Source organism: Microtus ochrogaster, chromosome 2 (genome assembly GCF_000317375.1).
Source record: "Microtus ochrogaster isolate Prairie Vole_2 chromosome 2, MicOch1.0, whole genome shotgun sequence".
NCBI lineage: Eukaryota > Metazoa > Chordata > Mammalia > Rodentia > Cricetidae > Microtus > Microtus ochrogaster.
This window is the reverse complement of record NC_022010.1, coordinates 2,390,372-2,404,453: the sequence shown is the minus strand read 5'-3', so window position 1 is coordinate 2,404,453 and position 14,082 is coordinate 2,390,372. Positions and strand designations below refer to the sequence as shown.

Below are 14,082 nucleotides of genomic sequence, written 5' to 3'. Positions count from 1 at the left end.
GAGTGACCTCACCCTCACCCAAGGCCCCCATTCATAAAGCCAAAACTTTGGTTGTACGGAGTACTAATCCAGCACCTCCCTCCCTCTCTCCCTCCCTCCCTCCCTTTCTTTTTATTTCTTCCTCTTATTTTTGAAATTATTATATAATCACACGATTTCCTCTTCACTTTCCTTCCTCCAAGATCTATCTATCCCTTCTTTCTCTCTTTCAAATTCATGGCCTCTTTTTCATTGCTTGCTTTACATGCATATAGGTATGTACATAATATATATTCCTACATATAACCTGCTCAATCTGTTGTGTACATTTTCAGGACTGACCATCTGATATTGGATAACCCAGTCAGTGTTCTTCCCAGGAAAAAACTAAGGAACCACAGTTTTTAATTTTTTCCCACTTTTATTGATTCTGTGTGCATTTCACATCATGCATTCTGCTCCTACTCGTCTCCCCATCCTCTCGCATCTTCCCTCTGGCCTGGCAACCCCCCCTTCCCAAACAAACCAATTTTAAAAGAAAACCAAACAAAACACACAAAACAAACACGAAAAGAATCTTGTCATGGAAGCTGTAATATGGCCTGTGGAGACACAGTTTACCCCTTAATCCATTCATCTTTACTTGAAAGTGGTCTGGTTCGGGGCCTCTGGTTTCTGCTGCACTATTGATATTGCTCTCTCGCTGGGGGCTCCTCTTGGATATCCAGTTGTCCTGTGTCTTGAGAATCCTGTGCCCCGGCCCCATCTGTAAGTTCGTCCCCTTCACATGCTCCTACAGTTCAGAGATTCAGTGGATGTTGGAATGGGCCAACTCCTAGCCCCAGTTCTAGGCCGGGCTCACTACTTCTCCCTCACCGTCACAGGTGAGCTCTCCAGCGCTGCCTCAGCCAGTGCACCCAGATGCAGCCTGCAGGAAGGAGTGGAGCCAGTTCTCCTGCTCTAGGGTCGTTAGATCCAGGTCCTCCCTCCCTCATATCTCCAGGGCCAGCTCTACTGTTTTGCCCAGGCAAAGTGTAGGGCTCTCTGTAAGGGACATGTGAGGGGGTGGGATCAACTCTCCTGGCCTCAGGGCTAGCTCATCTGCAACCCTGACAACAGGGTCTCTAGTGTGTTGCCGGTGGGGTTCAGGGCCTGTTTTCCTGGGTGCTCCTAGCTAGTGAGGGTCAGGGCTAGTTCTCACTCTCAGGACCCTGAGGCCAGCTCTCTCCTGCCACAGGTCACAAGGGGTGGAAGGGGGAGGGCATCTTTCCATCACCCATGCCACCGCATGGCAGACGGGGGTGTGCCAGCATTAGTTCTGTTGTTCTCATGCCCTCAGGGCCGGTCCACCTTAGTCCCTGACAGCAGGGTCAGCTCTAGTGTGCTGTCTGGACAGAAACCACAATTCTCAACCGGGATCACTTGGCACACATATGCAGAGGCCCAGAGAAGGAGTCCGTTCTTTTGAGACTTTGCTTCGGACCTCTGGTTTCTTCAGGTGAGACCAACCAGGCTTTCTGCCCTTCCCAGGTCCTGGTAATCCGGCTTCGGAACAGCCTGATCAAGATGGGTGAGGAGCTGTCTCAGGCAGCCAAGTCAGAGGCCCAGCAGCGAGAAAACAGCCAATACTATCAGCGGCGCCTGGAGGAGCTAAAGGCAGAGATGCAGGAGTTGGTGCAGCGGGAGGAGGAGGCCAGCCGGCGCTGCATGGAGCTGGTGAGGGCAGCCCTTGCGGGCTCTTGTGTAGATGAGCATTTGAGCTGGAATGGAAACTTCCTTTTGGTGGGTAGGAAAGCTTTCTTATTGGAAGACTCCTGGTTGCCCTCTTGGGCCTTTGGGGGAGGGTTACCAAGGAGGGAGAAACAGAAGACATGGGCTGAGAGACAGCACTGTCATTGGCTGCAAAATCTTGCGGTGTACCCAAAGCCAACCAATGGTCTTCTGTGCTGCTGGAAGCATCTAGACTCAGGCCTGTGTTCTCTGCCTCGCATAGGCAATGCCAAGGACAGGGTGGCCTTGGGCAACATGGAGGGAAACATGGTATGTTTAATGTCTGTCTTTCCTGGTGTCTCAGCACCCATCTCAGTGTGGAATGCTCACAGTAACTATTGTATGTCGAGTGGGGAAACTGAGGCTTCAACTGCTACTTGTGGTAAATATGGATTCATCCCTGGGCTTGGAGCAGAGACACCAAATGTGGAGGGTGGAAGAGGCATCTAGAGACTCGGGAACTGGGAACGAACAGTGTGCCTGTTCTGAGTTTTCACTTCCTGTTTTCAGAAAGGAATCCTAAGTCTGTGGTGAAGATGGGGAAACTGAGGCCCTGGGCTATCCAACATGCCAAAATGAGGCTCGGTGAAGGGACATGGATCTGTATCTCCAGCCATGCTGTTAGTCACTGGCGTCTTTATCTCAAGCCATCCACGGCATGGACCAAATACATTTTTTAATTTATTTTCTGCCTTGTGGGAATATCCTCCATCTTTTGATGTATTGTTCCAAGAACAGTTCCCTGTGGGATCACAAGGCACATGATAGCATTAGTCTTGGGACAGGCATATTGAAGTCTTCAGGGCTCTTTCTGCAATGTGGGGGCAGCACCCCTCTTTGTCTACTGTCACTCAACCTTCCAGCAAGTGAACCTGCGCTTACACTGTCCTTAAGGTCCCCAAAGTGAGGTCATTTCCCTGCCTTCCTGGGAAAGGGCTTGCCCGCTGTCCTTTACTACAAATGAGCTTCTGGAGCCACTCTCCTCCACGGCCAGAGTTAGCTGTCAGCTCTGTCCTTGACAGGCCTCTGCCTACGTGGTGACAGGCCAGGTGCTCTACAAAGCCTGAGATTCCCCAGACCAGTCCAGGTCCCTGACTGAAGTTCTCTTCTCACCCTGAGGGAGAGAAAGGCTTTCCTCCAGCTGACAAGCAGGGTTCATTAGCCACCCGCTGCCTCTGTCATAGCCTGTCGGCATCACCTCTGGCCTGGAGGAAAGCTACCCTAACCTCCATCTCCCGGGATGTCTTTGTTAGCTGGCTTCACGCGTGGGCACACTGGTCTGTCAAACGGCAGCTTTTCTTCTGTCTGTGCGGCCGCCCTGCTCCCATGTCCTCTCTCCCTCTTTTCCTTTCTCCCCTCTGCACCTTGTTCCTAGGGTAATGTGCAGCTCTCTAGAAACTCTCAACTGCTGGAGAAATTAGACAGATGCCGCTGTTGCAAAAGCCCCAGGCTGCTTGAAACTTCTCAGAGCAACCTTAAGATGTGTCCCCTGTGGGTTTCATAACAAGGGACTGCAAATGGGGTGTGGTTAAAGCTACAGGCTGAGTTCTCAAATGTGGATGGAGGTCAGACCAGGCCACACTCTCTCTGAACACTGCCCCCTACACCCCACCCTGCCCTCCCTGCCTCCTGATGGCTGTAGGTCCTGGCCAATGGCAGCTGGTGGCACAGCTCTAGTCTGAGCCTCTGTCTCCACAAACCTTCTTGCCTGAGGGCGCAGGCCTCAGCTGTCCTTCTGTACTGGTGGGGACAGTTCCCCCTGGATTTGGGGTGTGCCCTAAATGAAGGCTGAGCTGATTGTGCAAGTAAGCTCACGTTCACAATCCTGGGTGCACATGTGTCAGGGAAGGCCACCCGGAACTCACCCTAGAAGTGCAGGCATCACTTTTGCCATGTCAAAGACATCTGATATATCCCACAGTCTTTTTAGGGCATCTGAGGTGAGCAGGCTCACATGGGCAAGTTCACCTGGAGGTCTGCATTGGTTACTTCCATCTCTGTGATTGACACACCCAACAGAGACAGCCTCAGTTAGGGAGCTTGGTTCAGGTTTCCAGAACTCTTAGCCCTTATGGCTGGGATGACACACGGTGGGAGCCACCCACTCCATGACTGCAGAGGTTGGTGACATCGTCTGTTCACACCAGTACACACCAGGGTCAGGAAGAACACACCTGAACCAAGCAAGGATTTAACCTTCAAAAGCCACCTATAGTGAGATACTTCAGTCTGTCAGGCCTCATGACCCAATGGTTCCATAACCTTCAAAGTAGGGCCACAAGCTGGGTGGGCCCAGGAGCTCAAAACGTGAGCCTGAAAGGGCTATTTCCAATTCAAATCGCCACACACTGTCTCTTGCTAAGAGTGGTTTTCCCAGTTTACCAGAATATTCTTGACCTTCGGGTCCCAAGGACTCTGCAGCAGGAAGAAAGAGGTCTGGGCTAACACAGGCACTTAACAGACATGATGAGGAAGGAGGTGTGTCTCCAGGAAGGAGGTGGTATGGAAGCGAGGACACCAGGGAAATGACATGCTTACTGTCATTTGAGGATACCTTGTTGCTAAGGCTAGTTGTCTCCCTGCTCTGGCATCCTGGAACCAAGGCCCATGGCCGGGACCAGCATATCTTCCCCTGTATCTCCTCCACAACTCTGTGCAGAAGTCAGAGCCCTGGTCCAGTCCTTCACCCTAGATGTGTCCTCAGAGTGCCTACTGTGTGTCCAGCACCACGGTGGGCTAGGTGTTCTCGACCAGTGCACATGTGTGAGATACAGAACTGCTACAGCTTGGGTCCTGGACTTTCCAAGGCCAGGTATAGAGACAGGAAGTTAGGTCACTGGAGGGCAAACCCTCGAAGGGAATATTGGGGTTCCAGACACTTCCTGCCTCTTCCTTTGCTTGTTGACTTCTATAGGTTGAGTAATCACCTCCACCATGTTCCCACCACAGTGTTCCAAAGCACCAGGGCAGGAAGTTGGCGACTGCTACCCTGAAACTGTGAGCCCATACTAACCTTTCCTCCTCCTCCTTGTTTACCTCAGGTGTTTTTCATAGGCTAACACGGTAACTGTAGTGTGGAGCGGCAGGCTGCTTCCCACTGCCCGGCTCCTGCACAGCTAGCTTTACCTGAAATAATTACACGGAAACTGTATTCTTTTAAACACTGCTTGGCCCGTTAGTTCCAGCCTCTTATTGGCTAATTCTCACATCTTGATTAACCCATATTTAGTAATCTGTGTAGCACCATGAGGTGTGGCTTACCAGGGAGATTCTTAACCTGTTGCTGTCTCGGAGAGGAGAGTCATGGCGACTGCCTGGAGAGGAGAGGCATGGAGTCTGCTTTCACAGCCTTCTTCCTCCCAGCATTCTGTTCTGTTTACTCGGCCTACCTAATTTTCTGTCCTATCAGGGCCAAGGCAGTTTCTTTATTAATTAACCAATGAAAGCAACAGATAGACAGATGACCCTCCTCCATCAGGTAACCACCACTCGTGTATTTTGCACAGATGCAGTTTCCTATTCAATGGGCCAGAATCCTCACAGGAAACCTCAGCGTCATGTCCCACTTAGCACTGAGTGTTCCTCCCATGCACATCTTCACCACAGAGCCATGTCTAGAGCAAAGCCTTGCCATCTGTACCTTCTATTTTAGAATTAAGATCTTCCAGAAGGAAGAAAGGTAATTTCCTAACTCTATAATTCAAGCATTCATTTATCTATCTCCCATCCACCCATCTATTCACCACCCATCCATTTACTCATTGATCCATAAATTCCACCCACTCACCCACACATCCATCCACCCATCCATCCATCCATCTATCTACCCACCACCATCCTACACATCATCCATTCACCCATCCTTCATCCATCCATCCACCCACTTACCCACCCACTCACCCACCCACCCATCCACCCACCAATCCATCTCCTCATTCATCCACCCACTGATTCTCTCAGTGAAGGTTGAGTTTGTTGAAATATCGACCATCAACTCTGCCAGGCCAGGACCATAAAGGGGCAAAGGTGGGAGGTTGCTCAGGGCAACCTGGAATGACAGAGCTGGAACTGTTGACCATGTGTGTCTAGCACTGAAGTCTTCCCTGAGATATCCCTGGCCTTTCAGTTCAGCTCTGCTGAAAAATGGCTCCATTGTAGGAGACCAAGTAGGATTCTGGGCCCCTGGGACCCATGAGCTGTCACAAGGATGTTGATGGATCTTCTGTCTGCATTCCTTTCTGCCTGTCCCTGGCCAGCTCCATTTGTCACAGCTGGTGTTGGTTTAAAGGGCTGTGAGCTGTTGCATGTGGGTGATTGATCCCCCAGCTGGCTCGCCAGCACATCCAAATCAGCAACCATTACCCCACCAATGGAACTTCTCTCCTTGCAGAAGAAGAAAAATGAGCTCTGCCCATTAATTTTAGTGGATGTACTATTCCTGGCAACTCCAGGCGCCATTGTGGAGAAAAGAATATTCTGGCTCTAAATCACTCAAGTTCTTTTGTTATTGGGGTACAAGACAGCTCGCCTCTGAATTTATATTCTGTTGTTTTGAGTTGTCACAGAGCCCAGGAGAACCAACCTGGTCCCTGGACAGTCTAGGGAAGTTGTGGGCTGATGGTGGGCTTCACGAACCTTGCTCTCCCACCTCATCTCTGAGACCTAGCACCTTCTTACTTGACTGGCCTTGTGCCTTTGCCTGCGGCCGCCTCAACAACTCAGAGCTGGTGTCAGGTGGCCCTGCTCCTACACAGTGCAGGGCTCACCTGTTCCTTATCAGCACCTGCACTTGTCTTGCCATGCAGACAGATTGGGTTCACCAGCTGTGGGAGGTTAGTCACTGCAGTCTGGCACCAGCCAGATGTCTCCGTGGGTAAAGGTGCTTCGCAGCGATGTGGATGGCCTGAGTTTGATTCCCACACTGTGGAAGGAAGGAGCTGACTCCTGGAAATTGTCCTCTGCTGTCTCCAGGCTCCATCTTACTCAGTATTGAGAATGACTGCTGTGTGCCCAGGCCCTACCTGACCCCTGAGAGAGAGAGTGGCTGTGAGGCTGCAAGCCTGACTCTTCCCATCCATCTTTCTCATCCCAGACCCTTCCACCGTGTGCCAATGAATGACAACTGCCTCCCCTCCCCAGCTCTCCTCCCGCCGTTACTCGTGGAACTGTTCTTACTTGCATAGGAGATCAAAGTGTATGTTGATCCTATTGGGCTTTTATAAGTTACCTAAAAATGGATGTCATAAAACAAAAAAGACCCATTATGTCCCAGCTCAAGAGACCAGAAGTCTGAAATCAAAGTATTGGCAAGGCCACCACACCCTGTAGATTCCAGGAGAGATGTTATGCTCTTATCCATAGTCTGGTGGCTTCAGGTGACCTTGGCAGGTGGCTGCACCACCTGGTCTCCACTTATGTCCTCACATGACTTTCTCTTCCCCACTGATTGTCTCTGAAGCCACATTCACTGGATTTAAGGCCACAGCGTCTGTGACCATTCTTTTCATTCTGACCGTTTGACTCGCGGCTTTAGAGAGTCCATCGTGGTGGGGAAGCTGTGATGGAGATTCAGTTCATGTCGTGGTGGGCCAAGGAACAGAGGACAAAAATGGGAGCACTTGGGGCAAAATGGGAGCACTCAGGGATGACATAAATCCAGAGGACCTACTTCTTTTAGACTGACCTCATCCTCTGAGTGTTCAGAACCTGCCCCAAATAGTGCCACCAAGGCTCTCCATACTGTAAGTCTGTGGGGACATTTCATATCCAAGCTATTACCAGACTCCGACCCGGTCTTACCATCTTCATTAATCGCTTTTGCAAAGACCCTGGTTCCTAAGTGTCATACTTTGAGGCTCCAAACAAATATAAACGGGGATTGGGGTACCACCTAAGCATTCATAGGGCAGCAGAAGGAACAAACCCTTGGATGTCTCCACTAGGACTGCATGACCTCCTGGCACCTGTAAGACACGGGATGCAGCCCTTGCCCATCGAGTGACTGTAAAGTCGAGAGAGACAAGAAATGCCCATATAACAGCACATGGCGGACACTAAGAGTCTCCATTTGTGTTCTTTCTCCTCTCCCTTCAGAGCTGGGCTCTCTCCTTCCCTAGCGTGATCTGCCTCACCCTGCTCTGCCTCACCCTGCTCTGCGTCCTATCCCCCACGAATCTTTTCAGTTCAGTTGGTGGTTTGGGTGGCAGTGACAGTGGGTGCCCTCCACTTCTCCCTGCCAGGCTCTGGGCCACGGGCGTTACATCCAGGTCTCATCCTTTATTTTTACCAGTAAAGGAACCAGGCAGCTTCTCTAAGACCTAGGAAGTGGCGGAGTTAGAATTTGAACCCAGGCCTGAGCCTCTCTAAGGGCTATTTTCAGACTCAAAACATCTAAGGTCCATGCTGTTTACTCATGGAAGTTCATTTTCAAGAAAATCACTAAAATTATTACTTTTCATTGTGTTACTTAGGGTTTTCAAACCATAGTCTTATTCTGGGGTGGGCTGTGGGGTACAGTCTGGCACATGTGTTATTCTGGGGTGGGGTGCTGTGGGGTACAGTCTAGCACATGTGTTATTCTAGGGTGGGGTGCTGTGGGGTACAGTCTAGCACATGTGTTATTCTGGGGTTGGATGCTGTGGGGTACAGTCTGGCACATGTATTATTCTGGGGGGATGCTGTGGGGTGTTGTGGGGCACAGTCTAGCACATGTGTTATTCTGTGGTGGGGTGCTGTGGGGTACAGTCTAGCACATGTGTTATTCTGGGGTGGGGCACAGTCTGGCACATGTGTTATTCTGGGGTGGGGTGCTGTGGGGCACAGTCTAGCACATGTGTTGTTATTCTCAGGGTGGGGTGCTGTGGGGTACAGTCTAGCACATGTAGTAGCACCCTTGTCCTCTGTTCACTAGGAACAAATAGCACCACCATCAAAAAATGGCTCCAAACACTGCTAAAATCCCAAAGAGGCAAAGTCACTTGCTTCAGAGGGGTCTGATCAAATTCTCACAGTTGCCGTAAGGGTGACATCTGTGCAATGTCCCATCTTACAGATGACTCAGTTGAGGCTGAGGGAGACCATGGGATATACCCCAGGTCCCAAGGCAGCTGAAGAGGGGCCGCATAAGAAGACAGAGTCCAGAATGGGAAAAGGGAGAAACTTGAGTTCCCGTACGGGGGAAAGGACAGTAGTGTCCATGAGCACCTATTGGGAACCTTTGGAGACCCAGAGGCAACATCACAGTGGATTCCAATCTGGGCGAAATTGAAAGCCTCGTTATAGACTGTGTACTTTTAATAATGTTTAAATAAAACATGGGAGCACGGGTGTGATCTCCTCCCCACGTCTGGCTTGTCAGCACCCTGGCAGGCTCATAAATAGTTAATGGACAGCCACTTACAGCTCTCCTTCTGTTAAACCCAGCATCAATTTTATATGCCCATGAATTATGGATCTGCCATTGCTTTGGGGTGCATTTTCCACCTTCAAATGGGAAAAAATGAAAAGAAATCCCAGTCTTAAGGAAATGAGGGGCCTGGCCCCGCCTCTGTGTCCATCCATTTTCCTTTAAAGAAAAAGGCTTCCCTGGGTATAATGCATGAGTGAGCTGGATCTCACAGCGTCCACCAGACCCTGGGACGGAAACTGGAGTGAGGGCCAGCGCGTGCTCAGCTGACCCTTCATGGAGACATCGCCTGGCTTCTTGTGTCTGCCCATGCCCACGGTGTAAAACATCCCGCCTAGAGCTGAGTACAGTTCACTAAACACAGCGGGGCTCCAGGCACACTGGACGCTGTCTTACACCATCCCCTCACAGATAGAAGAGAAGCCCCAGAAGCTTGGGTCACAGAAAAGCACTAGTAGAGGTGGAGGAATGTGACATTCTTTTTCTGATATAATTATTTCACTGACATTTCATATGATTTAATTTTTACTAATAGCAGAGTTTGACACTTTGCTTGCAAATCTGCTGACAGTCTAATAACAAGCCTGCTAGCACCGTGCGCCTGCGAGTCTTTCCTGAGTGGGAACCACATGGGGTGGGGCTCTAGTGCTCTGCTTAGGAGGTTCCCGGGCAAGCGGAAGGAAAGAGGTTTCGAGTCGGAAGGCTGTGGAATCAAATCTCTCAGCCCACTATCTCTTTTCAAAAGCAAATGTGCCACTCCAGAAGGCTTGAGTCCTAAGGCTCTGTAAGCTCTGTATAATCAGAGCTGGGCAGTGGCTCGGTGGGGAAAGTGCTTGCCATGCCGACATGAGGACCTGAGTTCCATGCCCACCCAGCACCCGTGGAAGAAATCAGCAGTGCATGATCGCAGTTCCAGCACTGTGGAGACCAGAAGATCTCAGAGATTGCAGACTAGCCAGTTTAACCTGAGTGGCAAGCTCCAAGTCCCAGTGAGAGACCCTGTCTCAAAAAACACATGGTGGACTACCCCTGGAGAAACATAGCCAAGACTGACTTCAGGCACGCACATGTACATGTGCACACACACACACACACTCGTGGACACATACATACACACATGTGGGCACACTCACATACACTTACATACACACACTCACACATGTACACACAGGGACATACACATACACATAGGAACACACACTCACACACACATATACACACATTCACACACACTCATATACACGCACCCACTAACAAAACTCTGAAGCAAGCCATGCAGGCCAGTCTTTCAGCTCTGTTTGTACTGTGTTTTCTAGAGATCCCCTTTTCTCTACTTTTTCCTATTTTCCCCAGACTCTGCCCACATCCAGGGAGAGCCTTCAGAAGTCCAAAGAAGCCAGACTTCTGTGTTGGACTTTGCTTTTGTTTCTTTATGTTGTTTTTGTGCTCAGTGAGCCAAGTGTCCAGTGTTCGGACTGACACACAGCCCGTCCATAGTTCGCCCCAGGTGCCCACCCAGCCCAGGGCTGAGGGAGTATCCAGTGTTCGGACTGGCACACAGCCCATCAATGGCTCCACCCAGCCCAGGGCTGAGGATTTATTCTACAAAAGCTCTGAGCATTCTCTGCTTGCAAATGTGAACCTGGGCTCAGAAAGATGAATTAATTGGAATGGGAAGTGAAGTATTTAAAAAGTCATTCCATATGGAGGGCATTTGGGGCCACAAGCCGGGTGTAAATAATGTATTTTATGGTCCCCCAACAGGAAGGTAGTTTCCTAATTATTGCCCATTACCATTATCTCTGTGTAATCCAAATGGCCCAACACAAGGAAGGCTCAGCATTCACAGACTCCTTTACTCTCCATCCTCAGAGCCTCCCTGTGCTCAGAGCTGACAGGGCAGCCGTGGGGGATTCCACCCTGTCCCCCCAGTAACCGTGATCTCTGATAGACTCCCTGGCCCCTATTAGCATTCCAGTACCAAAACGACTTGGTCTTAAATGGGGCTAAGGACCTGGGTTCTCCAGCCTCCAGTGCTTCTGCAATAGGTCTCTTCCATGCCGTCTTTAATCCCAGACACTGGATGTGCTCGTCACAATTCAGAAGGTGCTGGCATCTAATGAAATGAGTTTCTCTGCATCTGCCTCCGAGATGAGGCATCCGGACAGTAAAAATCTATTACTGAAATCCTACCTAGGAATAATTGGGTCCATTACTCCCTGGCTAGTGGCTTTGTTTCTGCAATTGGAAAGTGGCTCTCTGGCAATTAATCAGAATTTACAGTTGCTAATACCAATTACAGACTGTGTGTGTAGTCTCAGGATGGCGCGCACCGAGGAGCAGATAGCGATCCTGTCCCCCGAGACCTCATCAGCTACACTCGCGTCACTTTGCTGGGAATTAAAGTCGTTTAACTCCACAATGTTAATTACTTAAGAAAAGGAAGGGGGAGGCACTGACTGCATCCTGCAGGTGTACATAAGATTATTCAAATCAATCCAAAGCGGGTTGCTTGGATGAGATCAAACTTCCCTCCATCACACTTCAGGGAAGCCCAGCAGACTGGTATCTAGGAGAGCAGTGTCGACACCCTTAAGTTACACATCCTTCAGAAAACAGTGGTCCAGGGAAATCCGGGGTCTGATAAGTCAGCCTTGCTGCCTCGACTTCCTCCTTGTCCAGATTATACCTCCCTCTGAGAGATATGGATGTTCTTTTCTGTGATTCTGAAACAGACGTTGGTCTTAATGGGGAGAAGGAGACTTATAATGTGAGGCTGTACCAACGGATGGGGCAGCAGAGTGGGCTGGACAGGGAGAGTCCCTTTTTTAAAGGGTGTGTGTTTAGCCGGGCGGTGGTGGAGCACGCCTTTAATCCCAGCACTCGGGAGGCAGAGGCAGGCGGATCTCTGGGAGTTCGAGGCCAGCCTGGTCTACAGAGCTAGTTCCAGGACAGGCACCAAAATCTACAGAGAAACCCTGTCTCGAAAAAATAAAAAATAAATAAAATAAATAAAAATAAAATAAAATAAAGGGTATGTGTTTAGAGTGAAGTACTAGTGAGTTTGTCAAGGCTGTGGCCTTTGTGTTGTCGTTGTTGTACGTAATCTACAAACTCTGTTTGGGTATGCAAAAGGGAACTCCTAGGTCACCTAACAGAGCAGCCTTGGGCTTCAAGACTCTGTGATGGCTACAGGCTCAGTGCAGGCTCCTGGGCTCGGTTTGTAGCAGCTTGCCAGAAGCGCTCACAGTTCTGCTCAGCTCTTTTCAGTGACATCGCCATAGCTTCCAGGTGTTGGTCTCCATGGGAATATTTACACCCCAGGAATTGGCACACCCTATAACCAGGGCTCCAGTTTAAACACTGCCCAGCAGACTCCTGGCTAGATGTTTCTCCCCACCCTCTGCACTGTTGGTCCTTTTGCAGCTGGTGTCCCATCTCAGGACCACAGAGCCACACTGAGAAATGACTGTTCCATCACACACAGTGAACAGAGGGCACTTCCTACCCAACCGAACAATCCAAACCCCAAATACGGAAGAAGCCTTGTGGATTTTGATCCCTGACTTGGGTTCATTCTATGGCCACTCCTAGAATGGTCCTCTGGTGCTTGAAGGATGTGATCTCTGTCTGACCAGACAGTTCTAGGATATGTGTGCCACCTTGATGCAGAGCAGAGTCAGCTCCATGGTAACCTCATAGCAGGAAGTCAGGAAGGAAGCTTGGACCAGTAGAATATTAGTGCTGGGAGAATACAGGGTGGTTCCTAGGGAGGGGGGCCCTGAGATGCCCCTGTAGAAGCCATGGCTGCATCCCTTGGCTCCTGCTGGGGCCTCTGATTTAGATTTCATCTCTGCTTCATTTCCTGTCCCCTGCTTCAAACTCCTTTCCTCTGCTTTCTGTTTTTGTTTCTGGGGCTGGGATGCACTGTGGGCAGGGTTGCTCAAAGAGAGGAATGGGAACCTGTGTTTTCCTTTCTCCTTGGGGGGCCGTTCACTGTTGGGTATGACTCTGCCTGGGGAGACATGATAGCGTGCGTGACAGACCAAAACAGTAATCCCACGGAGGCCCAGCTGGTAGGGCAGCGAGTTTACGGGTACCAGGGGAAATGTGGGTGACGAGGTTACTTCCAGAACAGGTGAGGAAGTTTTCTTTAGAGACAGCAAAAGTCACACTCATTCATCTGGTCAATCAGTCTTTGATTTGATTTTATGTCTAACTAATAAACCACAACAACACCCTCCTCATCACCATGAGAAATCAACACCATCATGAAGATCATCACCCCACCACCGTTACCACCGGTTCACCACCATCACCATCATAGCCACCATCATCACCATTGTTATCATTAGAGTCACCTGTACCAGGCTCTCTCTTTCTTTTGGGCCACCTACCAGTTTCCAAATGACACAGAGACTTATTCTTAGTTTTGAATGCTTGGCCTTGCTTAGGCTTGTTTCTGACTAGCTCTTATAACTTAAATTAACCTGTTTCTCTTTTATCTTTTGCCTCAGGTTTTTTTTAAAATCTTTTCTTTCTGAATAACTTACTTTCACTGCTTCTTGTGTCTGACTGGCTGCTGGCTGCCTGACTTCTTGCCTTGGACATGTCCCTGGTTCTCTCTTCCTTTTCTCATTCCTCTTCCTTGCCTGGATTTCTCCTATTTATTCTCTCTGCCTGCCAGCCACACTTATTCCTCTAGCTATTGGCCATTCAGCTCTTTATTAGATCAATCAGGTGCCTTAGGCAGGCAAGGTGAAACAGATGCAACACATCTTTATGTAATTAAACACGCATCCTTACATAGTTAAACAAATGTAACACATCTTTGCCTAGTTAAATATAATATTCCACAACAATCACCAATTGCACCACCACCACCACCACCTCCACCACCACCACCACCACCACCACCACCACCACCA

At 49.7% G+C, this 14,082-nt stretch overlaps 1 protein-coding gene across 1 annotated transcript in view; it reads left to right on the top strand.

Moving 5' to 3' along the window:
• Positions 1–14,082, top strand: part of Myo18b (myosin XVIIIB) — a 201,658-nt gene that overhangs the window by 124,826 nt on the left and 62,750 nt on the right. The window contains exon 38 of the mRNA XM_026784530.1: positions 1,510–1,695. Coding sequence (XP_026640331.1) covers positions 1,510–1,695 — 186 coding nt within the window. The remainder of the gene's footprint in view (positions 1–1,509; positions 1,696–14,082) is intronic.